This window comes from Accipiter gentilis, chromosome 8, assembly GCF_929443795.1.
Source record: "Accipiter gentilis chromosome 8, bAccGen1.1, whole genome shotgun sequence".
Lineage (NCBI taxonomy): Eukaryota > Metazoa > Chordata > Aves > Accipitriformes > Accipitridae > Astur > Astur gentilis.
The window spans coordinates 3,301,182-3,326,788 of record NC_064887.1 but is presented as its reverse complement, the minus strand read 5'-3'; the positions used below and the strand labels follow the sequence as shown (position 1 = coordinate 3,326,788).

Below are 25,607 nucleotides of genomic sequence, written 5' to 3'. Positions count from 1 at the left end.
AACGCCTCTTCTGACGAGGAGTAGGGAGACAGTAGGCTTGTAGAACGTTCGTTTGTACTTCAGCAAATGAAATTCTTTGCGGTTTTGAGCAAGGAAAGGACGCCGTTGAGCTGCGTGCTGATCTCTTTTAAAACAACGACTTATATTAAGGGCCGTGCATCTATGACTGAGTTTCGTAAGCTTCCCTTTGGCAAGGAGTGGGTGGTTTGTATCGGTGCTATTCATCTGAATCTTCGTGGTAGGCAGCGTGGAAGGATGTGGGTTTTTTTGGAGCTGTGATTTTCACCTTATGCTTATAGGTGGCATCTCCCTTGAGAGACCCTCTGGTGTTGCTCATCCAGAGGCGGAAGGCGAAACGTTTGACGCTTGCCAAACCAGCTCTGTCGTCTCCTGAAAAGTCTTAGTTGTTTAACGTTGTTACCCATGGGATCACAAAAACTAGAGAGCCATGCTTTAGAATCTAATAAAAGCGTGGTTTTTGTTTTGGGAGGTATGGAATAATTATTAAAGATGAAAAGGAAGTAGGAAAGAATATTTTAAGAACCGCTTTTGAGAGGAGAGGAGGAAGGAACTCTGTACCCCAGAAAATGACAGTTACTCCAAGCGCAGGGAATGGCAGATGTAAATGAGAGGAACAGTGATGGGGGAGTCTGTCTGCAGGTGAGACTGGCATTATGTAAGAATTGAGAAGGTACCATTAAGTAATAATTGCTCTAACTGGAGGTAGAAAGGAAGGGCAGGTGTGAGTATTTTACAGAAGGGAAAGGCCAGGCCTGTGACACTTGATTTTGGAAGTCATATAGGGCCCAGGTCTTACTGGACCCAAGTTTAGGAGGCACGAGAGTTCACTTCGGGTAAAATCATCTATAGAGTTGACCTCAGTATCTTTTATTTGGATAAATGTGCCTAGCTTGTGGTTTAGGCACAGGTGTACCATTGAAAGCATGCAAATATCAGTGTTCATGTTTCTACCTATAGATGGTGATCTACTGCTGTCATAGATTTATATTGTTAAAGTAAGTTTGTGGGTTTTGCTCCCCCCCCCCCCCCCCCCCCCCCCCTTGGTGGTGGTGTTGGGTCATACCTTTCTGTGAATAGCAAATAAATATGGATTTAGTTTGAGCAGAATAACTGAAACATGTCTTAGATGTTGCTTGTCTGTTACTAAAACAGGAATTCAGTACTGCTGCTGTGTTTTGTTGTTGTTGTTGTTGCTTTTTTTTGGCAGTGGCAAGTATATTAAAGTCACTTAAGTCGGATGATGCCCCTTCTGCAAGGAAAGTCTTTGGCAGTTGTACCCAGGCTCATCCACTCTTCTGTAATGTATCTGTTGCTGACTGGGGAGGGAATGGTGCTGCTGCTGCTGCTGATTTGGCAGAAGTACAGCTTATGGATTTACTGCTGTCTCTCACTGTCAAGACTGGAGTAGTTTCTTCTTCAATTTTTTTCTAACTCAGGCTAAAATATTTTTGATTCTCTGGGTCAAAGTTTGCATATTCTATAGCTAGTGGTTTTTTGCGTAGGGCAACATCATTACTTTCCTGTTTCTTGATTTCTGAGTTTGAGGAATGTGGCCTTTAACTTTGCAGATCTAGCAACATTTCTTATTGTTACTGGATCCTTAGTATGGTCAAGCAAGCTCGGTGGGAGATCAGTCCTCCTGCCTTTTTGGGTAGAAGAATGGAGAAGATCTCTTGAGCCTGGTAGGTTTCATCTGGTATATCCTCTAGGGATAGTGTGCTTATGCTTGGGAAGGGAGAGGTGGAATTTCAGGCCCCCTTTTGAATATCAGGGAGACTGAAGTAAGATTCAGATCAGGGATTTTTCATCATTAATGCCCGATGTTTGCATTCCTACGTCAGTAGTATGCATTTAATTTTTTGATTATGTGCCGGCTCATGACTGTATTCCTGTGGAATTAGTTAGAACACATGATACAGAGTTTATGGTGGGCTCTCTGCTTTTATAGTGGCTGCAGGAGAACAGACAATAATATCTGGTCCAGCGATAAGACCTGCCAGTACATAGTTAAATTTTAAATAGTGTCTTGAGTATGTTTAAACCAACAGAGAAGCCTATACCAGATCTACCTTTTTGCATAATTTGGCTGTGGTGTTCTCAAGAAAATAAGTGGTATTAACTTAATTACTGGGACATTTACTCACTTTTTAAATCTGTGGGCTTATGAATGATAGATTTTATTTTTTTTCCTAGTGAGCTATTAATCCAGGAATTTTTATAGACCTCTTTGAAGAGTTTTTTCTTGTTCAGTGGCAAATACTAGTTTGTAAGCTACTTAACAGACATGGCATAAGTATTTTGACTACCACTACAATCTTCTCTACTGGTCTCTTGTAGAATTTTCTCTTGTCACTCACAGGTAAAACATGCTACGTGTTTGTGTAACAAATTGTGTGGAGCCTATTAAGATGAAGCTTAAGTATGTATGTGTATGTACAGCGTAGTGTTGATCTGGTATCTGAATTCTCTTAAGTGGTTTGAAATCTTTTACCCTTCTTGCTGCTGTTTTTATGCATTTTGTCAGATACCTTTTCAGCTTCTAGCTCAGAAGTGGGAGAAATTGCTTCTGGGCAGCATTTGGCTTCATGGTTAGAAATTCTCCAGTACTGAAAACCCCTCCTGATCGTAGTGAGCTTCCAGACGCAAGACAGTAACAGAATGCTGCTGTGGGGGGAGAAAACGGGTACTATCAGTAGTACCATTAAATGCCTAAGGAACAAATACATGGACAGTATTGTAGCGATGTTTATGGTGTTTTTTCAGGTACCTTTTGGCTTGTTACAAAGACCAGCTATGGAGAAGTGGAGCTTAATGACAATTACTGTTTTACTAGCACTTACTGTACGCTGGACTGTATCGCTTGGTTCTTATTCAGGTAATACATGTTCATGGTCTGTAAAACAACCACATGAAGGTGAATTATGGAGCTTGTGATAAATTAAAATAAACTTGCATGTAAAATCATGAATAGGAAGCAATGTGTTTTTTCAAGTATTGTCGTATTTTAGTGCCTCTCTATTTCCTGAAGGTTCACAGAATACCTTGTCCTTATTTTTCTGAAGTGTGCAATGATTAACGTCACAGCTGCTTGGAACAAAATGCTGGAAAAAAAACCTACCACAACTTTTTTTTGGGTGTGGGGAGGAGGGGTGACTGTTAGTAATGTTTTAGGAGGAGCCAAAGAACAGCTGGCTGTTTACCCCTGTGCCTTTGTTGTTTCAGTAGCTGCAGAATACTATTGCAGTCCAATTGTACATTTGATTAATTTTGTCCTTTAAGTTCTATAACAGATATAGCCTTACTTTATATTTAGATAAAACTGTACTGGAGATAATGAAGACAGTGTAAAGGTGACGTGGAGTGAACGATTACGCTCTGCCTTGTAGCTATACTTCCTTCAGATTGTTTACAGCGTGAACTAGAGCTGTATTCTTTTAATGGATGAGTTTTTCCCCTCCCCGTCTCATAATGCTTGCAAAGAACTAGCAAGTTTTTTTCTTCCAAACCTCTCAATGCTATTCCTATGCTTAGCATAAGCTTGCACAAAGCTTGCTCTCTGCAAATTAAAAAAAAAATGAAAATGAACCATTACTTCCCCATCAGCTAAAAGAATCACAAGCTCAGTCAACTTCAACTCTGGTTTTCTGTTAAGGCAATTGGGAGTCTCATCCCGTGAGTAGCTGGAGCTGTTCAAGTAGTATTCTAGTGATTTTAGACTGGTAACTCCTGGGTTTCATCTATTTGAAGGAATTTGCTTGCAGATAAGTTGCATGCATGCCTTCTTGCACGGTTGTTTTATTTTGAGTTTGCTTTCTGAAAGTGCCATTATGAGAGATCTGTTTTGTCGGTAACTGAGGCTCTTTTTTACCCACCTATAGGCAGGAAAACAAACACCCTGTCTTTTGCCACGCAATACTAATTTTCTGTTGCACTGCAAGTATTTACAATAACATTGCTACCTAGGTTTTTTAAAGTTGATTTAATTTCATGCCAATCAAGACTCTGAAAGAGAGTCTTAATGCCTGAATTAAAATAACAGTCTTGTTTCCTACACAATGATCCTATAAATTCTTTTGGAATAGAAAAAAGCTGAGACTTTGGTCTGATCCAATCCAGCTAGTTATTAAAGCATGGGCTTAACTTTGAGCATTGGCTGGCTGAAAAAAAGACAAATCTGAATGTTAGGAAGGGCTGTCAAATTCATAAGTACACTGGAATTTTTTTTTTCCTCTTTGACTTCTTCAGATGTAATAAACCTTTAATGACGGGAACAAGAAAAAAAATTGGGCAGAGTAGTGTTTAAACTGACGTGGCTGTTTTGCTTTCACTGCTGCTCGATGCAATAAAGTTGAGCAAAGGATTAGAAGTAGTCATCCTTCTCTGAAGCAGACTCTGGTAGAAATGCTGATTCGGCATACTCTGAAACCGTGCGTGGCATGGATGGCCAGAAGCAAGGAGGTTAATTCTGCCCTCATTTACCATATAGTCTTGGATTGCTGTATCATTTCCATTCTGTTGTTGCTTGCCATCTAGCATGCTTTTGGATCTGCCTCTGGAATTAGGGTCATGATGGTGAGAAAGCAGATAACTTATACCTAGTTTTGAAAGATTACCATTTACGATGACCTTAGATCAGTTGGTCTTGAAGAATTATTGAAGAAAAATTTGGCTTCATAGATTAAAGCATAAATTTTTTTAATGCATTGCCAAACTCCTGCTAAATGAGTGGAAGCTAAATACTTATGTTGAAAGGCAGCTTCAAACACTTAAAAATGTCTATTTCCAGGTAACAGTAAAACTGAATAAGTCCATCCTAAATTTAAAGTATTTGTGACCCTTTTAAAATAAAATACTTCATTTTTATTAATTCTGAGTTCTGTTTGGCTGTATACTTGATTCTGGCTGTAGACGGAAGCTAAACATGCATCTTCAAACTAACTGATGTGTGATCAGTCTCTGTATTTGGCTTTTAGTAATCAAACCTTTGGATTAAGATCTCTTTTGATCATTCTGAAACCAATTAATTTCCTTTTTTTGGGGGGGGGGGAGGGGGAGAAGCTGAACACACAAACATACAGAGAACACACACATGGATATACACACACTCTAAAATTTGGATAACACCTATTTTTGTATTTCAGTAATCCTATGACAGGTTCTTTATTCCACTAGATTTATAGTTACAGAATGGACACTGATAAAACTCCTATTCTCCAGTGACCTCACTTATTTGGAAAACTTTTAGTTTAATGTGTCATATAGCGGAGGCAATCTACTCTTTCTACTACCCAGGAATAAATTAGTGGAAATAATCTGTTCTCTCCACTACCCAGGAATAAATAGTACATATCTGAGCTTGTGTGACTCCCACAGACATAGATCATGTGGAAAAAAATATAGATGGCTTTCCTATATTTTAAAGAAACTCTTAAATCTCTGTCTGGCTAGTGTCAATATTTTACTGGAAGTACTATCAGTCCAATTTCTGTTCTCAATAAGCACAGGTTAATAGAAGTAAATAAACTCTGTGATAAAGATGCTTAACATACTGCCTTTATCAGAGTAAGGCTTACATTGAGGGAATTGTTTATGAGTAGGTATCTGAAGTATTTGTATTGATAAAGCTTTTTTCTATGGAAAAAAAAAATAATCTTAGTTTCCTGAGAGACTTATGTATGCATGTATAACAAGTGTCCTTTAACATAATTCATTTTGCAGAATTGCTACATAACAATCGCTCAGTTGAAAAATGTGAGAGACAATTCCGGTAAGCCAAAATGGAGCAGTTATTATTTAGAAAGCTTTGTAGATTATAAGAAAAAATTCTTCTAAACCTATTCCGTGTATTGAATGATCTGATTTAGTAAATAGCTCATCTTAACTCTTTATTAAGAAACATGGGGAAAGGGACAGATGCAGTATTCTTGCTAGCGTTGCAAAGCAGGCAGCAGAGGAAAGGGAGAGGAACTGGAGGACTTGCAGCAGGTCCTAATTGTAAGTAAATTTAAAAATAAGGCTGGTTGTTACTTTTAATAGCAAGGTACAACAACATGGCTGAAACACAAATGAGAACGTTGTCAATTACTATATACTAAGGAAGTGTAGTATTTCACACAAAATCAGTGTAAGATGTCCATTATGTACATTTTCTTATTTCAGAGAAGGTGCCACATTTTTCATCTACACTTGGAAATGATTTTTTTTTTTTTGTATGAGGAAGCAATTCTTCACAGTGGAATATCTTGATAAATGCTTATTGCAGAAATATCCAGAAAGCCAAAGGAACGTGTAACTTTTTTTTTTTTTTCCTCACTGTTAGACTGCATAGCAGATGAGGTCTCTATTTTGCTCTCAAATATCATAGAGGAATGGAGAATAAAATTAGTAATATGTGAATACGCAAATACATATCTGGAGGAAGAGCAGTCTGCATAAACTGAATAAATTCCTAAATACTCTTGTCATCTCTCTTTAGGTGCAGGAAAACCACCGATGTATGGAGACTATGAAGCTCAGAGACACTGGCAAGAAGTTACTTACAATTTACCCATCAGGCAGTGGTATGTAGTGCTATTGTACTTCAGGTTACAAAGGGGTAAATGTAATGAAACTTTAGTTTGTATCTTACTTTAATATACTGTTAAGTTTAAGACCTCTGCAACATCTACTATCATCTGAACTATTCTAAAATCCCTTTTGTAGTAATAGAATATCACCCTGCTCTTAGATTGAGGTACCATTTTCTTCACAAGAAAGAAAAAAGCTAAAATTTGGAACTTTGACTTGCTAGCTATGAGCTTGTATAACAAAATATTCTGACTCGTATGTCTCTCTGTTGTGAAGCTCCAGCTTTGTTTTGAATTGACTGGAAAGATCAAGAAGCAATTTCTTTAGCAGGCTTATATAAAAGAACATAGAGAATCTTGTTTTCCTGGTTTAGAAAAAAGTCAGTTCAGCTTCTTGAGTTCCAGTTCTCTAATGCATAAAAACTTTCATCATTATCAGCACCGACAAAGCCAAAACGAACTCTGCTTATCTCTCCTAAGCTAAAAGGCAGGGGCATGACAGTAAATGCAGAAACTTGGATTCTTGTGCTGGAGGCACCGGTTCTTTTTCACACCTGCAAGTTCATTGTTCACACCCGTGTTCTTAATATAGATTTTAAAATGTAGGTGCCTGGAATCTAGATTTAAGAAGAGTTAATTTGTAGAGATGACTTAAAACAGTAGGAAAGTTATTCCAAATACTTTATTTTTAGATCATTCCTAATGTTCCTTGGAGCTTGCATGGAACGGTAAAAATTATTTAGTCTGTATATACGCTACAATACAAGAGGGTATACGTTGGAACTCCAGGTCATTTTCCAACAGGGATAGTGGCATTCTGTTTGTCTGGTGTAATTTTTTTCCTCTGCTCTCTGTTGGGGAACAGACCGATACGACAGAATAGAATATTAATTCAATTGTAGTTCTGTAAATATACGTGGGACCAATTCTGAAAGTATGGCACTTTGTGGAACTCTGCAGATGGCTCTGTATTGTGTCTTCAGATCATCGTGTTGTATCTATATTCTCATTTCTCTTCTACGTTTTTCTGGGATCTCCAAACCCCTCATTATATCAGAGTTGGGATAATGGAGAGCCAACATAATAATAGAGTTGGCAGCTTTGATCCACTCTGCTACGCGGAACTATATGTACTTAAAATTAAGAGTTATAGCAGTCGTTACTTCTAGGCATTCCCAGGGGCCAGATGAAACTATATTGCAGGCTGGAATTAGCCTATGGGCTGCTAGCTGGGCATCTCAGTCTTGTTGTATTTGCTCTTCGTTTTATTTATGACAAAAGTTTTTTTGCGTTGGATCTGCTTTGGGAATTGAATCTCTAATGCAGCGAAGTCATATTCAGTTTTGGGCGTTTGGAAGAGAACTTCTTGGCTGACATGCAAGGCATTACGTTCTAGAATACTAAGCTGTCTTTCCCCTCCCGTGTTATAGAAATACGCAGTGTGAAAAGATGTTCTACTCTGGCATGTAAAAATAGTGTTCAAATTTGAAGATGAGATTCTAATCACTTACAGTGCTGTTTAGTTGTTTAGTATTTAGAAAAGCTGTCTATGCAGCAAGCATGTGTTCTTCTGTAAATTTGTCTAGGTAGATACAGGGAGCAGCTCTCTCGTGAGGGCATAGTCCTAGAAGATCTCTTGATCTTTTCACAGACTTAATTGTCATGTTTACTGTTAAACAGGCATGCATAGGTAATATAGCTCCATGTTCCATGCTTATTTTCTTTGATCCCAAACAAAGATATGTTAAAAAAAAAAAATGTTGCAGTAAACTACAGTGTGGTTTGTAGTTAAAGAAATCTCACACAAGGAAACTGAGCCAGAGGCCAGAATTTAAATATTTCTTTTCTTATATTATTCTTTAGAGCCTTGACATTATTTATTAAAGGCTACTTTAAAAACATACTTTCTTTTTATACTGCTAATTTAAATTGTGAAGGGTTTTTTGCTAATTATTACTGGATATAGGCATTGTTTTTTCTGCTGCAACTATGGGTTTATGAAGGGTGAAATTGAAAAAAAACCCCCAAACTGGAAAGTTTACTACTAAGTTGCAGACTACTATGATCTGCATGAAGAATCTGAACTGCCTTGGCATGAGCAATCTTGAATCATAGGATAAGAAGCAGAGATGCAACTCAAAGAAATATGATTTATCATCAGTTCGTAAGATACTTCAGGCAGCTCATAAAGAATTCAGGAAATATCATTTACTATAATAAATGTCAAAAATTGGCTGCATTTGAAGAGAGAAACTGGAAAAGCCAAGAGCTTGCCCCTTGGCAGTTAGAGTAGACTAGTCATTCTGTTTCACTGTGAGCTGTAAAGGGTCTGATGCCTTACTTCTGCAACTTCTGTTTTCCTTGGGTAAAACCTTCTGTTTCTCATTTGGAAGAGGTGACTTAATTTTCACTGGTGCTAGCCTTCCATAGAAGTACCGATACAACATAATTACAAGTGGGAAAATCCCTTTCCTTTCTCTCACGTGGTCCACCTGAGTTTTGAGGCAGAAGTAGGTGAAGTGGTTGTGACTGACATATCTGATTGAGGTTCATGACCTTGTCTTGGTTATTCAGGGGATGTTACTCTGATAACTTGTGTTGCCTTCTAAGGAACTTTTTAGCCCCCTGACTCCTACGTTCATGCTGACAGAATTGCCTAGGTGCACCTGCTGTGGCATGGTTTTCTTTCAGACCTATGCTGCTTTTTGTTTATCTGTGTAATATCTTTATGCTACCCTTCCCCACTTCTGTTCAGTTGCTTTCCAGCAGTATAACTTCCAACAGATGGTTTTTCAGAATTTTCACATTAAGGTCTGTTGAGCAGAAGCAGTTCACAACTTGCTACATTGCAGTCTAAGAGTAGCAGATAAAGTTTAACTATTCAGAAGTCATTGTCGCATATTAAATATGCTGTCCAAGTCTGGGAAGGAAAGAATCTAGGATTAATATATGGAAAAATCACTAGTGAATTCAATTTCTTTTGAAATTTCCTTTTAACTGCATTTGTTTTATTTCCTTTTTGGCAAATTGACTGCTGTCTTCTGGAATAATTGACATGCATGAAAAAATGTAGGTTTGGTTTGTAGGCGGAGGTGAGGACCTGCAAAGCCTACCACATAACTCTAGAGCTACAGTAGGTGTGTACAACTATTTTTTGTGCAGGCTTTGTCTTTGTCTCTGGATTTTTGTCAAAGTCTGTTCACATCAAGGATTTTCCCTCTCCAGGTAAGTAAGCTTTAGCAGCTTTTAAAAATCTGTTTTGCAAACACCAGTGAGTATACTCTGAAGCACTTTTGCTTTTGTTTTGGTGCTTGAGATATTTTTGTGTGAAGTAAAATAAAGCAGATAGCTAGAGAAGTTGCTAACTTCTGTATTGGATTTTAAATATGTTGATAAAAATATTTGGTTTAGTAGCCTTTTCTCTGGGCTGAAACAAAGCTGGAAATGTAGTTCCTTCTTTAAATTATTATTATTATTTTTTTTTAGGTACTTCAATACAAGTGATAACAACCTACTGTACTGGGGCCTTGATTATCCACCTCTTACTGCCTATCACAGTTTTGTGTGTGCTTACATGTAAGTTCTTTATTTTAAATAATTCTGTGGAGAATACAAAACACCAAATTTACCTTTTTTTTTTTTTTTCCTTCCCCCTTCTTTTCTTTTGTCTTTGTCTCCTGGGGAGAGAAACTAGTAGCTAAAAACTACCAATCTGGGCAGCTGATGAAATGGGAAGTATTGTTTGCTGCTTTAAAGCTGGGGAAATAGATTTTATGTGTATCCCTATTGCTTAAAACTAATACTGCTATTTTTCTGTCTTGTAATTATTGCAAGGAGGACTGAACGGTTACATTTTTCTTTTTGCCAGGTCCGGAAATTTTAGCAGATTTAGGTATGACTTAGATATTTAGCTTTCCACATAAGCCACTGTTGGATCCGTGATGCACAGAGAAAAGTGCTGTAGGAATTGGGTGCATTGCATGGGAAAGCTTTCGTGTATTGAGAGCCCAAGTGACATTTGATGACTGGATATCATGTAAATAGAATTCTGTTATTGGAATACTTTTTCCACAAGGGCTTTACTGCTGTTGGAATGAGACTTATGGAATAAGAATGTAGGTTAAAGTGCACAGGCACAGTTATGTGGGGCATCTATGTGAACTGTAAATGGTTTATATTTAATACTTAAGTATGAAAGGTATTTACAATTGTTTTTTTAAAAGTTGGTGGAACTAGACTGAAGGTGGTTTATCCTAATAAATATTGTATTCCATTTTTACTGTTGTAAAAGATTTTTTTTTTTAAATTGTGAAAGAGCAGCTAAAGTCTATAGTGTAAACTGATCTAGTGGTGAGGAAAATATTTCATTGATCACTATTGCTCTTTGAAATATTTCTTCTCATTCATCTTAATTCTTGGAATATGCTCCTGTGCATGTCATCTTTATTGCTGAAAGGAGTGTAAAGGGAAATGAGAACTGTCTACATTTTGATGTGTCTGTACTTTGTTTTACAGTGCAAAGTTAATAAATCCTGATTGGATTGCTCTGCACACATCTCGGGGGTATGAGAGTCAGCCACATAAGTTATTTATGCGTACAACAGGTAGGAAAATTATATTTCCTTAGGATGATCGTACAGATTTGTCTCGCTTACTAATTTGGCATGTTTAATATCATGCAGCCTCTGTCTTCACCAGTTTATTCTCAGTTCTTTAACTTGGGTGGCTTTGCAGGTCCATTTATGAACCAAACTCCTGTGTTCTTCCCTCTTCTGCCATGATTTGTGAAGCTGATAAATATAAAATATGCAAACAAGTTTTCAACCCAGTTGATTCAGTAAAAACTCTAAAACAAAGCTACTTTTTTTTTTTTTGGTAGCATAGACCCATTTTTTAATTTCGAAAATAGTATTGTTGTTTTCCTTTCCATTCTGATAAATATACTTTTCTTTTTCAGCTTAGCTTGGTTTTTATTGTAAAATTATTCTGTGTGTAGACTGGCATTCACTGACTTAACAGCCTCTTGAGGTCTCGGGGATCTTTAGTATGAGCTGTATACTATACATGAAAGGGAGAGGTATTTGATGTTTTTAAAGATGCTACTTTTCTTTCAAACGGTCACCACTTTCTAGAGATAAACTTATGTTAACAAAAATATAAAAATTTATTTTACCACTTTTATCCTAAATTTAATTTTCCTGCGCTCACTCGTCTGACCACTTGATTATTTTGAACGGCTTCTACAAAAAAAAGGATAAAACAAATGCAGAAGAAAATTTGTAGATAACTTAATTCAGTAGCTGTGTCTGTAGGACAGCAAACAATGTGGCCATTGAGCTCTTGTTCTCTAAGTGATGGCAGATGCCATATTATCCTGTTGCTATTTTCTTTCATTTTAAATCTGTCTTTTGCTTTGCATAACACTAGAGTTCCACAAAATACTTTCTGATTGCAACAGCAGAATTTGTTGTTCATTGATAGCTTTTCTGTACTTCACAAACCTCTCAGTCTGGTCTCTAGTAATTGATTGAATTGGAGAAAAAAAATCACTAGAACTTAATTATCCTTGAAATGGTCTTTATTAATTTTGAAATCAACTCACTTGACAAACCACTGATGGATCTAGGAGAACTGATAAACACTTTTTAACAGTAGCCATTAGAAGAATGCATTAAAATAATTCAGAATGGTCAATGTCAGTTGTTGGTATTACACCTTTATTTTAAGTGTCAGTGTATTTGTTTTGCTAACGCCTTGGGTATATTTGTTTAATTGTGGCTTAAGCCTGCAAAACAATTCATCACTAAATAAGTGATATTTTTAAACATTTTCTTCCAAAGCCTGTGACTAAAAAGAGGCAAAGTATACTTTCCCTCTTGGAATAATCGGACATTTTCTGAAACCGGTTTATAGAGATAATCTGAGATTTTTCTCAGGCTCTTAAGATGACACTCAAGAAGAATTCACCTCGTGGTTTAAGCATGAGCAGGAGTTGACATAATTCTAGGCAGATGAACCTGCTGGTTCTATTTTCTTGGTGACCCTCTTACATATATTTGCTGTAGGCAGATGATCAAAGCCAAATAACTAGTTTTAGTCTATTTATCCACATCACTAGTAATTCACGCAGATACATTGGAGATTGTTATAATCTAGGGTTTCTTAATTATTTGTGTCTTCAGACTATCTGTTCCATCAAACCACTTGACTGCATCTAGTCGTAGTTGATTTCTTTTGAGAATTAAGAATGCCTTCTCTCATTTCGGCATGTGAGGAACTAGAGTGTGCTCTCTTATTGACTGAGGCTGTGCCAGAAGCCAAAACAGCTGAACACATGGAAGCAGCAGCTTTTGGACATCAGAAATGATAGCGTTAGAAACATTAACAAGATCAAATTCTGTAGACGTATTTCTTTTTGTCCTTTGAAGTGGAACTACCCAGTTTATTCCATCGGAGGACTTTCTGATATTTTAATATTTATTTGTCTATATTTTTTCCTTTTCTTTCCCAAAACAATTGGAAAAAAATTAGTTTTGGTGTAACTGCCAAACCCGAGCTGTCTTTAAAACTATGAAATGTACTGTAACGCAACGTAAGACAATAGAAAAGCGCAGTCAGCTGAAACTATAGACACATGACTTCTGAACTTCAGTTGAATTGAATGACTAAAGTAAAATTTTCAGTGAGGGTACAGATGCAAATCCCACGTTCCAAAGGTAGGCAACTTGTCTCACTTCAGCACTGTGTAGTTGTTATCGTCTGAGTTTTTTTTTTTTTACACCAAATACAACCAAGATGTGGAGCACTAAGAAGTTAAAACTCTAAGCAGAGTCCAAGATTCACAATCCAGATGAAAATCCACAGCTTGGATAGCATTAAGATGAGGTACGTGGCAGGATTCTAATGTAAAGTTAATCTTTATTTTTCAGTGTTTGTTGCTGATTTGCTGGTCTATATTCCTGCAGTTATTTTATATTGTTTTTCCTTGAAAGAAACATCTACTAAAAAGAAGGCAAGTATCTGGTGTGTGTGTAAATTAGAAAACCAAAGAAAACATACTGTTAAAACAGGGTAGAAATGCAACAGTATGAGAGTTAATTAACCTATAGAACACAGTGATGGCTTCAATTGACATAAAACTGATGACAATCAGTGTATCTCATATTAAAGGCTTTTCAGTTAAAAAGATAAAAAAAAAGCCATTAACTTATCTTACAGCAATTATTTCAATGCTTTCAATAACAATGTGCTCTGAAGTTTAGTAGCCATGAACTCCTGAATTATATTTCTTTCTGGATTTATTACTTGGGTAATAAAAACAACATTTGTGCTGTGACATGGGGGAATCTAGGAACTGCTTTGTCTTGCACACTCCTTATGGTAGAACCAATACATTTTGGAATAATAAGTCTTCTGATTTTTGGAGTGGTGCCAAGGTTTAAGATGGGTGTGGGCGATCTTTGAGCTGGTTTGCAAAGGGCAGGCTGGTCTCTATTAAATATTTTCTTATTTATGGAAAACCTTTATCCTTTTTTATTCCTCAAAACATTACTGACGGAAGGTTACTTGTAGAGAATAAGATTCCTACACAGAGGATGCATCATGGAGGGGCAAATTTTTGTACTGGAGAAGTAGTACAAGTTCCTCTGTCTAAGGTCTAATAATTATTTTTGCCCCTCTTTTTCGATCCTTCTTTCCAGGTTTCCAGTGCTCTCTGCATACTGCTTTATCCAGGCCTCATTCTTATTGACCATGGACACTTCCAGTATCCTTGTTCTGCAGTGAAATGAATTTCCATTTACGAAGTAACACTGTTCTTTAGCACTTGTCTGTAGCTGTTACTTTTGTATACAAAGTCATCCAGGGGCTTCTGCCTACCCCAAAGCAGAGATATTAAAGAAAACTGCAAGTCTGAAATATGTTGGAGGTAAATAGTTGGTATTGGGACAAATCAATCCAAACATGAATAGCATTCTTTCTGTGCCTCAAGCTCATATTCCTGTCAGTCACTTTATTGCAGAAAACATCAATGGTACTATGACAGTGAAAAGAATGATGACTTGTGCTCCTGTGATTTGTGCTTGGAGAGACTCACCTTAGATCTTCTTGAGACAGCAGAGGAGTGTGTCAAGTGTAGTTGTGTAAAATGTTCAGTTCTATAAAATGTGCCGTTCTGTCTTGCTTTTAAAATTACTTGAAACTGGATTCACTTGATGCCTAACCATTTAAAAGCGAGGCATCTAATATGAGTTAGGCTGTCAGAGCTAACTAGTCGATATTGGTGGCAGACACCTTCACAGGTGGGTCTTTTTAAATAAGATTTCTGGTTTTATACTTGCTTTGCACACCAACAAGCAAATGCTGTTAGTGACTCCTCCAGGCTGTGCTGATCAGTGCCGTTGAGCCAGAGGGACTCAATGCTGGAGTTGTGATAAATGTAGGTATTTAGGTATTCCAAGGAGATAGGAATCTCAGCATCTACTACTAAATCAAGTTTTGACAAATAAATAGTTTACTAATTTGTATTTTTCTTCCAAGAGAGTGCATGGTGAACTTGGAGGATAATATAGCTTAGAAAGCAGATTTCGAGGGGAACACCCCCCCCCCCCCCCCCCCCCATAATGCTCTTGAATATTTCAATTACAGTTCAGGAATTCTGAAATTCTATTTTTGGCCTGATTCTTTAAAGGTGTAGGTCATCTGGAGGCATCACTTACAAGAATGGGGATGGGAATGAACGCAATTCATCTTAGGTGAGAGAAGCTGGTGGTCAGAAGAAGGCACAGTGTTACGATTTTCTAGTGTGTAAAAGATGTACGAAGAGGAAGGCAATAATCTGTTCCATGTGTCTTAAGTTGGATAGGACAAAAAGTAACGGCCCTAAGTTACCATGGAAAAACATTTTGAGCCTTAATTACAGCAAAATGCTGGAATAGGTTGTGGATGTTGAGGAATCTGCAGCATCAAGATCTTTAAGAAAAGGCTCAGCAAACCTCACGTCAGGGGTGACGTAGTTGTAGCAGAGGCTGTGTTGAAGCAGGCAGATGGACTACATAGTCTCCTGTGGTCTGTTCCAGCCCTGTGACTCTTACATAAATAACTTCATTTTCTGTGACCAGCTCCCTAGAAGTCAATAGATTTACTTAAGCTTTACTGCTGCTGCACATTTCTGCAAGATCAGAGCCCTTTGGTATAACAATTTTTTGATGTGAAATTGGTGAGATCTCAAATCTACGTGGTGATTTTGACTTGGCTGAAAACAAGGTAGACAATCTGAATGTGATGTGTTGTCACAGCTATTTGTACTGACAAAGAGAAGACAAGATATTGTGAAATTTCTGACAAGTACCTCTTACTGGTTCCTCTCATTGTGGAAAGATAAGGTAAAAGACAAAGCTAATATTTTGTTGCAATTTAATAGTAAGTGTAGCTTAGTCTCTTCAAACTCTGCTGAGCTTGGGAACCTCTTCTCAAAGTCATAAGGAAGTAACATTGCTTTTAGTAACTATTATTCATTGTTCGTACAGTATTAGCAGCGAAGGGAACTGGTCATGGATGAGGGTGTGTTGTGAGTGCAATATAGTCACAAAAAATCTCAGGAGTCCTTGAACTGAATAATATATAATTTAAATACTGACGTATTTGAATATTCTGCACATGTCTTTTGGGAGGAGAGGCTCTTGAAAGCTTTATCTTTAATCAGGTAAATAAAAAAAAAAAAAATGTTCACCCTGATGCATCTTACAGAGTACTGTCACAAAAAGCTTGGTTGACTGAATGTACGTTACATGTATAATTAACACACACATACACACACTATTTTTCCTTATACTTGCCTGTGCAAGCTTTGAATCAAGCCTTGGAAATATATTACACTTTAAATAGAAGTAAAATTATTTCTGTCTGTGAACAACATAGTCACAACTGGCAATGTGTTTTTAAAACTAACTTGGAAAAATGTATTTTGCATGCTATTTTACGCTTGTCCCTCAGGGCATTCATTACTGACTTCGAGTACTAATATGTGTATCTTGTCCTTGACATAAAAAACCATATACAACTCAGTGAGCCTTGGCTTTGCCTTGTGGGGTGTACTTTATTTGTCTTATGACTGGGACCTTTTGGGGTCAGTGGCATTTTGCTTGGCCTTAAATTATAAGCAGATGGAACTCTACCATTCTCTGCCCTTTTTTTGCTATTTACTGGGAAAGTGCTTCAAGAAGGGACTGAAAGGAAAGGGGTAAGTGACTTTAGACCGTTCTATCTTTCTCAAGAATATACCTGGGCAGCCTGGCATTGAGAATGTGATTCTTTTTATTTGTATGTGGGAATTTCTGAATTAATTTCTAGTGGAGGATACTTACCTTATTGTAATGCATTCTTCTCCTACAAAATAAGTATTTCTTGTTGAGATCTACATTATGTATTTCCACTGAACTAATAGCAAAATCTGTTAAGGTGTCCTTTCTTAACACTCTTCATTCTGTAAGCTAAATTCAATGTCGGCTGCAGTGGGCGACCAGATTAGATTGACAGCAGTGGCTCTGTGGTTCTCATGGAGTTGTTCTCACTAATCTGGGGATGATGAACTTTTTCTGTGGTACTGGTAGCTCTTTCTGTTTAGATTTGCTACCTTCAGTTCTGTAACCCTTTTTTTAAAAAGGTTTATGCTGTAAATAAAGTAAGAACGGACTTTTGTTACCAGTAGCTGGATTTATCTTTTCTGATGTAAGCTTTTCTCTTGATTGCAGATTAGTATTGTTAACTAAAATAGCAGGGACAGTGGTGGTTTCCTTTGCTGTCTGCTGGCTCCCGTTCTGTACCGACATGGAACAAATCATGCAAGTACTCAGAAGACTCTTTCCCATTGACCGAGGCTTGTTTGAGGCATGCATGTTTTCTTCTCCCCCACCCTGCTGTAAATGTTCTGTATTCTTAGATCCCTTGAGAAACCTTCATTGTGACCTTTAGGGATTTCATGTGGGAGACACACCACAGAACTAGTAATTTGAGATGGCTTCTTCAGCAGTCATTTCTTGCCAGTTATTTAATCCAGTATTTAACCCCAGCTCAGCTGGCATCTTCCAGGATATTATACGAGTAGACAACACTTATCCCATCATCAAACCCATACTTCAATCCATACATTTTTCCATTGAAATAGATTCCATAGTAATTGACAGTGTCAGAAGATGTAACCTTAAAAGTTACCAGCTTCAGTCTCTGTCTCTGATTCAGCTCAGCTTTTTTCAACAGGATTCATTATTTAATAAAAAAAATTCAGAATAGTGTTTTGGGTGCAGTCTAGAACTTCCTTTGTGACCCACCTTATATTTTCAGTGCAAGTTTCCACAATATTTTCCAAAAGTTTTAGGCCAGTCCTGCTTTTACTTTTCCTCAGGCTATGGCCATTTGTACGCTGCAAGGTGCTGAGTACCGCAGCCTTAATCCAGTAAAGCAATTACTCATTTACCTAACGCTAATGCCACAGAAATAAAAGAAGGGGTACTCATGTCCCAAGTGACAGTGAGTTGCTGCTGTTGTTTTGCCTAATTAGGGCATGAGTCTTATTACACTTTTAAAAGCAGATTCTCAACTTCCAAGTTTAACCAATAAAATGAAGCTTTGAATTTCCATGTTTTGATGTCACAGGGATTTAAGCAAATGTTTACATAGTTTGTTTCATCTTATATTTTCTTTTAATCTTCTTTAGAAATAACTAATATCACAACTGGCACTTTTTTCTTCAAAAGTTAATGCTGATGTACGAAAGGCAGCATTTTATTTAGGCAGTGGTACAAAGTGTTCTCAGTGTATTCTCTGCTAGTTTATTTAAAAAAAACCCAAACAAATGCCCCACAAAAGACCCCTCCACCAACCCCCCAAAAAACCCAATGACCTTATTCCTTGGGAATTATCTGGAATTTATAAATAAATAGTTTTGGCCACCACGCTTTTTATTCAGTACCAAGTTTAAAAATAAAATCTGTAAATGACAATAACCAACAAGTCTGAAAGAGCCTGAGGATTTTAGTCTAATATTAGCCCAAATATTTTCTGAGTTGATCAGGGGAGTGACTTGCTGGATGCTAATCTAGATAAAATGAGAAATTGTCCACGTAAGCAATGCGCAGTAAATTTATACTGGGGTGCGTGTAACAGGTTCTTTGAATTGGTTCCCATTTACAGAAGCAGTAACAAATGCTGATGGTTGTAAAATCGTATTGGCTATTAAGTAGGCGTCCTGTATGTTTGCTGGTGCTGCCAAACCCTCTGTTCACTTGTAATCCTCAGCAGATTTGAAGTGCATATTCTGTATTGCTAGTGAGCATATGAGGAAGATGGCTCAGTTGTTGGTGCTAGTAGCTTTCTTGCTGTTATGTCTACACAGCTGTGATTCAAGCAGCTGTTTAGGGATGAGTTTCATGAGCATGATAGCTGTAGTTACAAATTTAATTTTGAAAGTGATCCTAGCACAACTGCTAATGTCTTTAGACTTCTTGATTTATTAGAGGTTAACTCTGTCACTGCTAGCAAGCAGTAAGCACAGCTAAATACATTCAGATATGTAATGAAATGTGACAGTATACAGAATGTCTTCACATTTGAAAAAAGATTCATATATGCCAGTGTTTAGTCAGGGACAGGATAGTTTCAGAGCCTTATTTTCACAAAATGTGTGATCTCGTGAGTTAAGAAGTAGTCTCTTGTGCTGAAGAATTTCTCAGTTAATTTAGAACATGCTTTAATTGAGTCTCTTGAAACTTTACATTTTTGAAGATCAGAATAATTTAAAGTGTATCTAAGAATATGATGTATATCTGCAAGTGTCTTCTTGCAGTGTCATGGTAAAAACCCAACAATCCCCCATCTCCCAAGCCCCATTGTTGTCACAAACATAAGTTTAAGTGAATATAATTATCACTAATTACCTTTTTTTTTTTTCCTCCTTCTTCCAGGATAAAGTAGCCAATATTTGGTGCAGTCTAAGTGTCCTTATAAAGATAAAGAATATAGTATCACCTCAAACTCAGCTAAAACTCAGGTAAGACATAACTCAAGTGCTTTAAGTAGTTTATCTGCATTATTTGTTTTGCAAAATGAGTAATTTTTGTCAAAGAATTATGAGAAGTGGAGTTTAAAATCTTGGAAAAAAGTTTTCTTTCCTATACTGTACTTTTCTCCCAAGTGATAAGGATTTCCCCAAGTACCGGAATATTTATGACTGAAAAATTTTCTGCTTGTTTATATTATGATGTAAGCTACTTGGTTGGTTAAAACTGAGTTAAAATGTGCATGCTTTCCTCTTCAAAGTATTACCTCTTAGAAGTCAGAGTTCACAGTTCTGCTTTTTGACCAAGTGCAGAATTCAAGTCTAGGTCTAGTCTGAAATATTAATGGAAACGCTTTATTCCTTTTTCAGAAGCATTTATGTCAGTGAAGACTGTTCACTGCTCTTTTCTTGTGATTGAGTCTCCTTGAGTGATTTTTGTACTTCTGAAAATTACAACTGAATTCCTAATTTAATGTAGCTTTCAAAAGTGATTATATGGTATCACAGATGCAGTTACTCATGTATTAAAACTGTTTTTCTTACAAAATTCTTTAGTTTTGCTGTAACATTCCTGAGCCTGCTTCCTACTTGTATAAAACTAACTGTCCAGCCTTCTCTCCGAGGATTTAAATTTGCTTTGGTAAGTGTATGTTTTTAATTGCTCCTTGTTTTATATCCACCACTGAGCACTGGTGTGCGGCCAACAGTTCTACTTACAGTTGCTGCAATGCGCAGAAGTGCGTGTACTGTTAAATGCCATCTTGTTTCTGCTGAAGAGATTGGTTAAAAAGTGTTTTGCTATCACATGTCCAGGGAGGTGTGATGTGTCTTTTAAATCCAGACTTTTTCCCTTAGCTTCGATTTTCTTTATTTAGTTCTGTATTTTTATTATCTTCCTCTGAAGAGTCTTTGGAAGATTCCATCCAGTAAGATGACTTATGTGCAAAAATCAGTTTTCCTTGAAATCAAACTTATATGGAGCTGGTCCTAAGGTTTCAAGAGTTACAAGATAATTTCTATTTTTAATTATATGTGAATAATGTTTGAGAGTTTATCGCAACATTGCCTAAAACTAACATTTATCCTAAGAATTGGTGTATGTTTTACAGCGTGTTTTTATTTGGTAGGAAAAAAAGACAGTTTGTTTACTTTGCTGTATTGGCTGTTCATGATGATGAGCAAAATTTTATGTCAAAAAGGTGGGTAGTTGTCACCATGACTGAACTTTTCCAGTGCTTCTGTGTGTGAATATTGTGTTTACTTGGTGGAGATACTCTTGTCAGTAAAGCTAAGCAAGTGAAGGCTCTTCACATCAAGTGCTTTCTGAGTAATTCTGGGTAAACTTTCAAACTATGTATTTTTTAGTATGTATGCGTGGTTACAGAAGCAGCTCTGTGTACTTGTAAATTGCACTGGAGTAAATGTAGCAGTTAATTAGAAAAATCAGATCATTTAGCTCATACATTCATGTAAAGTCTATGGCGGCAGAGAAACAAAACCAGTGCTTTGCATTGCAGTCACGTATACTAATAGATCTCTGATTTCCTTTTCTAAGGTTAGTTGTGCGTTGTCATTTTTCCTGTTCTCCTTTCAAGTACATGAAAAATCTATTCTTCTAGTGTCAGTGTAAGTAAATTATTTTTCCGTGGACTTATTTTGATCTTCTTTTCCTGATCTTGTTATTCATGCTCCTTTCTCACTTACAAATGTATCTGATGTTAAAAACTCTACACGTTTGCTTTTCTGAATAACTTTTAAATGAAAGTATACAGCTGGTCTCTCCTGCTTCACTCGACTCCAGACTGCGTTTCCTGGAGTACGGCGTGGCACAGAACAGAGCTGTTTGCCCAGGGATAAGACTGGCTATGGGGTTGGTTAAGGTGGTGCTGCTGTAGATGGCAGGGACACGTACTTAGCTGCCCAGCAAGGCTGGAGCACAGTTGCAAGTTGAACTGGGCGATCCATACCTCAGTAACGGCGACGGTAAAGGGGCCCTCTCTCCCTTTGTCACTAAGGTATGTTTTTCCCATCCGCTGCCCCAAAGGAGGTGAGGGCAGCAGGGACGGTCAGCAGCTTTGCTCTTTTGCGTGGATGTCCTACGTGTACCTGAAAGTCATGTTTGATAAAGGAAGATTTGGAGAGGCAGCCCTCGTAACGCTTCTCGTTCACGCCTGACAGGAGGGCTAAACTGGTGGTCAGAGAACTCCTGTTGCCCCTGTAGGCAGTTGTCTAGAGGCTGCAGTGCGGGTGCTCCTCAAAGCCAACGAGCAGCCTTGCACAGAGCTGGCTGGCGGCGCGTGCCCGTGGTACGCGCTGTAGGGGTTCTGCTGAGCGACTCTCCGGCTGCAGACCCCCACGTGGGGCAGAGTATTTGCACGTTGGGGTTCAGTGGGGCGCTGGGGGGAGCAGGGTGCCCTAGCAGAGGATGCAGCGCTTTGGGCGCTGCCTGTTCCTGGATTTTCTGAGCCTGTGCTGGTGGGGAGTAGGGCTCTGCCCTACCTCCCAGAGGAGAGGGAGTGCAGCATCCATATGAAAGGTTGAGGATGAAGGGCTGTCACTTCAGTGTTTGCACATCTGTTTTTCCTCTTTTCATTCTAGCCCAGTCTGCTTAATCATAAATGAAATCCCTTTTATGGCTACGTGGTTTTTACTTGTATCAACTTTCAGGTGAGTTGGACACTATTAACGTTATTTTAAAACTGTGTTCTTCCACGATTCTAGGAAGTATAAATGTATTCTTTTTCCTCTTCTTTTTACATTCTTTGAAATAGAACTCAGAATGCGTACTCACTTCTGCGGGTAATTCTCTTTTAACAGTATGTTGCCTCTTCTACTGAAAGATGGCCTGCTGCTGGCCTACACTGTGACGATGCTGGCATTCCTGTCAGTCTGCGTGGCTTCCTTTTCCATATTTGAGAAGACTTCGGCAGAGGACCTGCAGCTGAAGCCATTCTCCCTTTCCCTGAAGGGATATGTTTCTTGGGTTAAGTCATTTCCCAAGATTGTCAGGAGTCTGGTAAGCAATTTTAATTCCTATAATTCTTACTCGCAGCTCTTCAGGGTACGGAAGTACTTGCATAAACCAGTTTTATGTCCATAACTGTGCATAAAGCCCCAAACAGGGAAAGCCACACTATGTCAGCGTAGAGGTGTGCTATAATTTCTTTTTCTGCAATGTCATCTATGTACAGATTGAAGAATACAGCGTACCCAAGTAACAAAAGTTACAGCTTACTTGTTTGAGGTGTTAAATCACCATTAGCTAATACATCTTTCCTTATCTTACAGTTTCTTCTTTCTGTAACCCTGATGGGCATCCTGTCTCTAATGAGTGCTGCAGTGCATCCTCCACAGAGATTACCTGATTTATTCCCTGTATCTGTGTCTGTTATTTCTTGCTTACACTTTTTATTATTTTTGGTGTATTTTAATGTTGTTATACTCTGGGACTCAAAAAATAGTAGAAGTCAGAAGAAAATCAGTTAATCAACCTGTGAAGATCAAGGACTAAACTGTGAAAGGACAGAGCATTTTCAGTGAACAGTGTCTGGCGTTGCAGGTAAACCTGTTTGTGATGTAATACAATTCCTGTAGCCTAATGAAAATCAGGAAACACATTATGCGTATTTAAACACAAAATAATCAAAGACTGTTTTAAAGCAGAAGTGTTTTGAAGAGCACTTGGAAATGTGATTTGGTGTGTTTTCTTCAGAAGTGTAATGCTTTTGTTACCATTTGTAAAATTAGAATACATAATAAAGGACCAAATTTTGAATTCATGCTAAAATACCCCAGCTGTATTAGCAAAACAGCAAACTGTTTTGTTAGCATGAAGTTTACACGTTTCCCAGTGTAAAAAGCATAAGCAAGTGAAGTAGTGCAGGTGAAGTAGAAACTCTTGACTGGTAGCTCTTGTCTTGCTGAATTGTTTTAGGACATAAACTCCCTTGTGTAGTCAGTGACTGTCCTCCATCCTCCTTTCATATAACACACTGCAGTTCATCCAGGCGGTTGCCCGAGGCTGTGTATAGGTGTGAGGCGCTGCCCGGATGCTGTCATCTAAGCAGCCAATGTTCTTCAGCTAATGTTGTAGGGGAGAAAACTCAGCCTTCCAGCAGCAGTGTCACTGCCTGGAGACCCGTGTGCTCAGCCGCAAGATGGACCCCAGTTCTGTAGCACATCAGGACGGTGGTTCTGTAGCAGCTTCGGTTCACCCACAGGCTTTTGGTTTTCTTGTATTATGTGTTATTTTCCACAGAACTAATACTTTCAGAATGCTGAAGAATAGCATAAGCCCCAGAGATACACCCGGGTTAGTGCTGGACAGAGAAGTAGAGGCTTGGAAGTGACGTTTGGAAGGGGGAAGGTCTCGTATATGTGCAGCAGGTTGTAGTACGTTTCTTCCTTGGCTGTAGGTCAGCAGCTATGATTTGGTTTTAACACTGTTGTAGTCTTCTAACTCTCAACAACTGTTTCTAATGGGACTGAAAAGCCAAAAGACCTTGGTTCTGCTGAAATAAAAGCTGAGGTACTGCAGTGCAGTTTGAAAGCAGGTATGAAGCGCTTCAGGAAAAAAACCCCAGAGCAAACAAAAAAACCCCACAGTAAAAACCACCCGTTATTGCATAGTAATTTGCAGATGTAAACTGAACTAAACTCTGCAATTTCTCCCTCTGCACAGTACAGCCTCCAGTGCCAATAGTTCAGAGAATACAAATTGATTGAATAATTATATATGTAACAAAGCATGTAGTAAGAAAATAAATCATAAACCAATTCAGGGTAGTATACTTTAATTAGGAGTCAGTCCATCCTTTTTCTTCATTCTGCTCTGACACTATATATATATATAAAAAAAACAAAAAGCAAACCCATCCTTGTTTAAAGGCTTCTCCCCTGACCTCACTGCGCTCTGTCACATACCAGCCTGTCATTGACATTAGCACATTCTGGGGCTGTCTCTGCAGCATCAGTTGTGAGTGTGTGAATCAGCTGTTCTGGGAACTTCCAACTGTGTCAGTTATGAATACTGTAAATGAAGTGTCTACAAGCTGAGTGTATGTATTCAGTTTTTCCAGCTTTATTTGTTGTGGAAAAAGTAATTGCAGCCAACATTATACCTATGGCAGCTAAGACAAAATAAAAAAGGTGCTCTTGAAGTAGTGATTGTAATGTTATTGGGGTGAGTACAGTTCAGCAATTTACCTACACTGTAACAGTTCGCTATAAAGCAACAAAACTTCAATATTTTCACAAGTATTTAGAATTTTTCTGAGGGTGTAACTCTAACTGCGGCATGCAAGAGCTCTGCCCACAGCATGGCCTTTCTTTTCAGAAGCGTAGGGTGAGTGGCATTGATGTGTATCAGGACGCCTAAATAGGAATCTTTGTTTCCAGAGGCTGCGAAAGCTAAAAACCACAGCATTCCCTCCAACCGCAGCTGGGTGAAAGACTGCCAAACGTTCAGGCAGCTTGAAGAACGTCTACTTCCAATGGAATAATGTGTGAAGTGCCAAATTAAGATGGAAGGAAGCAGAACAACTTCAGGTTCTAGTTAGCCTGGTCTCTTGTGTTTCATCATGGGATCCCAGTGGGATCCTTCCCCCCATATAAAAACATTAGTTTTGAGTGTATCTCTTTTCTTTGTCCTTCAGATGGCCTCCAGGGGTGATAAAGTGAGAGTCATACGATCCACCTTGTGTGGAACTGGAAATGGTTCTTAACAGACCCAGCTGTTTCTGAAAGGCAGAAGCCTAGTACAGCAAGAGGTCAAAGAAACAGTAACTGCTTAAATAGCTAAGGCATGTATGGGGAGTATTTGCAGCAGAATCTTAGTATATCACTTTGTATTTCCCTAAAAAATGACTCTGTAGCAAATTTCATGGTATTTGATAATTGCCATGGTGTAAGTGACTGCTGTAACTTGTTGTCAATCATCACCTTCGTTGTTATTTTCTGTAAAAGTT

The 25,607-nt window shown here is 38.0% G+C and overlaps 1 protein-coding gene across 1 annotated transcript; it reads left to right on the top strand.

Moving 5' to 3' along the window:
* The first annotated feature begins 856 nt into the window (after positions 1-856).
* On the top strand, positions 857-24,800 carry ALG6 (ALG6 alpha-1,3-glucosyltransferase). Its single transcript, XM_049807469.1, has 15 exons — positions 857-1,016; positions 2,785-2,896; positions 6,497-6,581; positions 10,074-10,163; positions 11,103-11,191; positions 13,517-13,599; positions 14,288-14,352; positions 16,642-16,827; positions 17,339-17,474; positions 19,547-19,632; positions 20,197-20,281; positions 21,197-21,267; positions 22,240-22,308; positions 22,459-22,657; positions 22,930-24,800. Exons 2-15 carry the CDS (start codon positions 2,815-2,817, stop codon positions 23,125-23,127), a joined length of 1,524 nt encoding a protein of 507 aa, XP_049663426.1. The 5' UTR covers positions 857-1,016; positions 2,785-2,814; the 3' UTR covers positions 23,128-24,800.
* Positions 24,801-25,607: the final 807 nt, after the last annotated feature.

Bases quoted from the DNA above. Each gene is read 5' to 3' on its own strand.
- ALG6 (XM_049807469.1), top strand. From the start codon at position 2,815: ATGGAGAAGTGGAGCTTAATGACAATTACTGTTTTACTAGCACTTACT. The intron at 2,897-6,496 runs GTAATACATGTT...ATCTCTCTTTAG, and splicing joins ATCGCTTGGTTCTTATTCAG to GTGCAGGAAAACCACCGATG. The intron at 16,828-17,338 runs GTAAGTGACTTT...TCTTGATTGCAG, and splicing joins AAGGGACTGAAAGGAAAGGG to ATTAGTATTGTTAACTAAAA.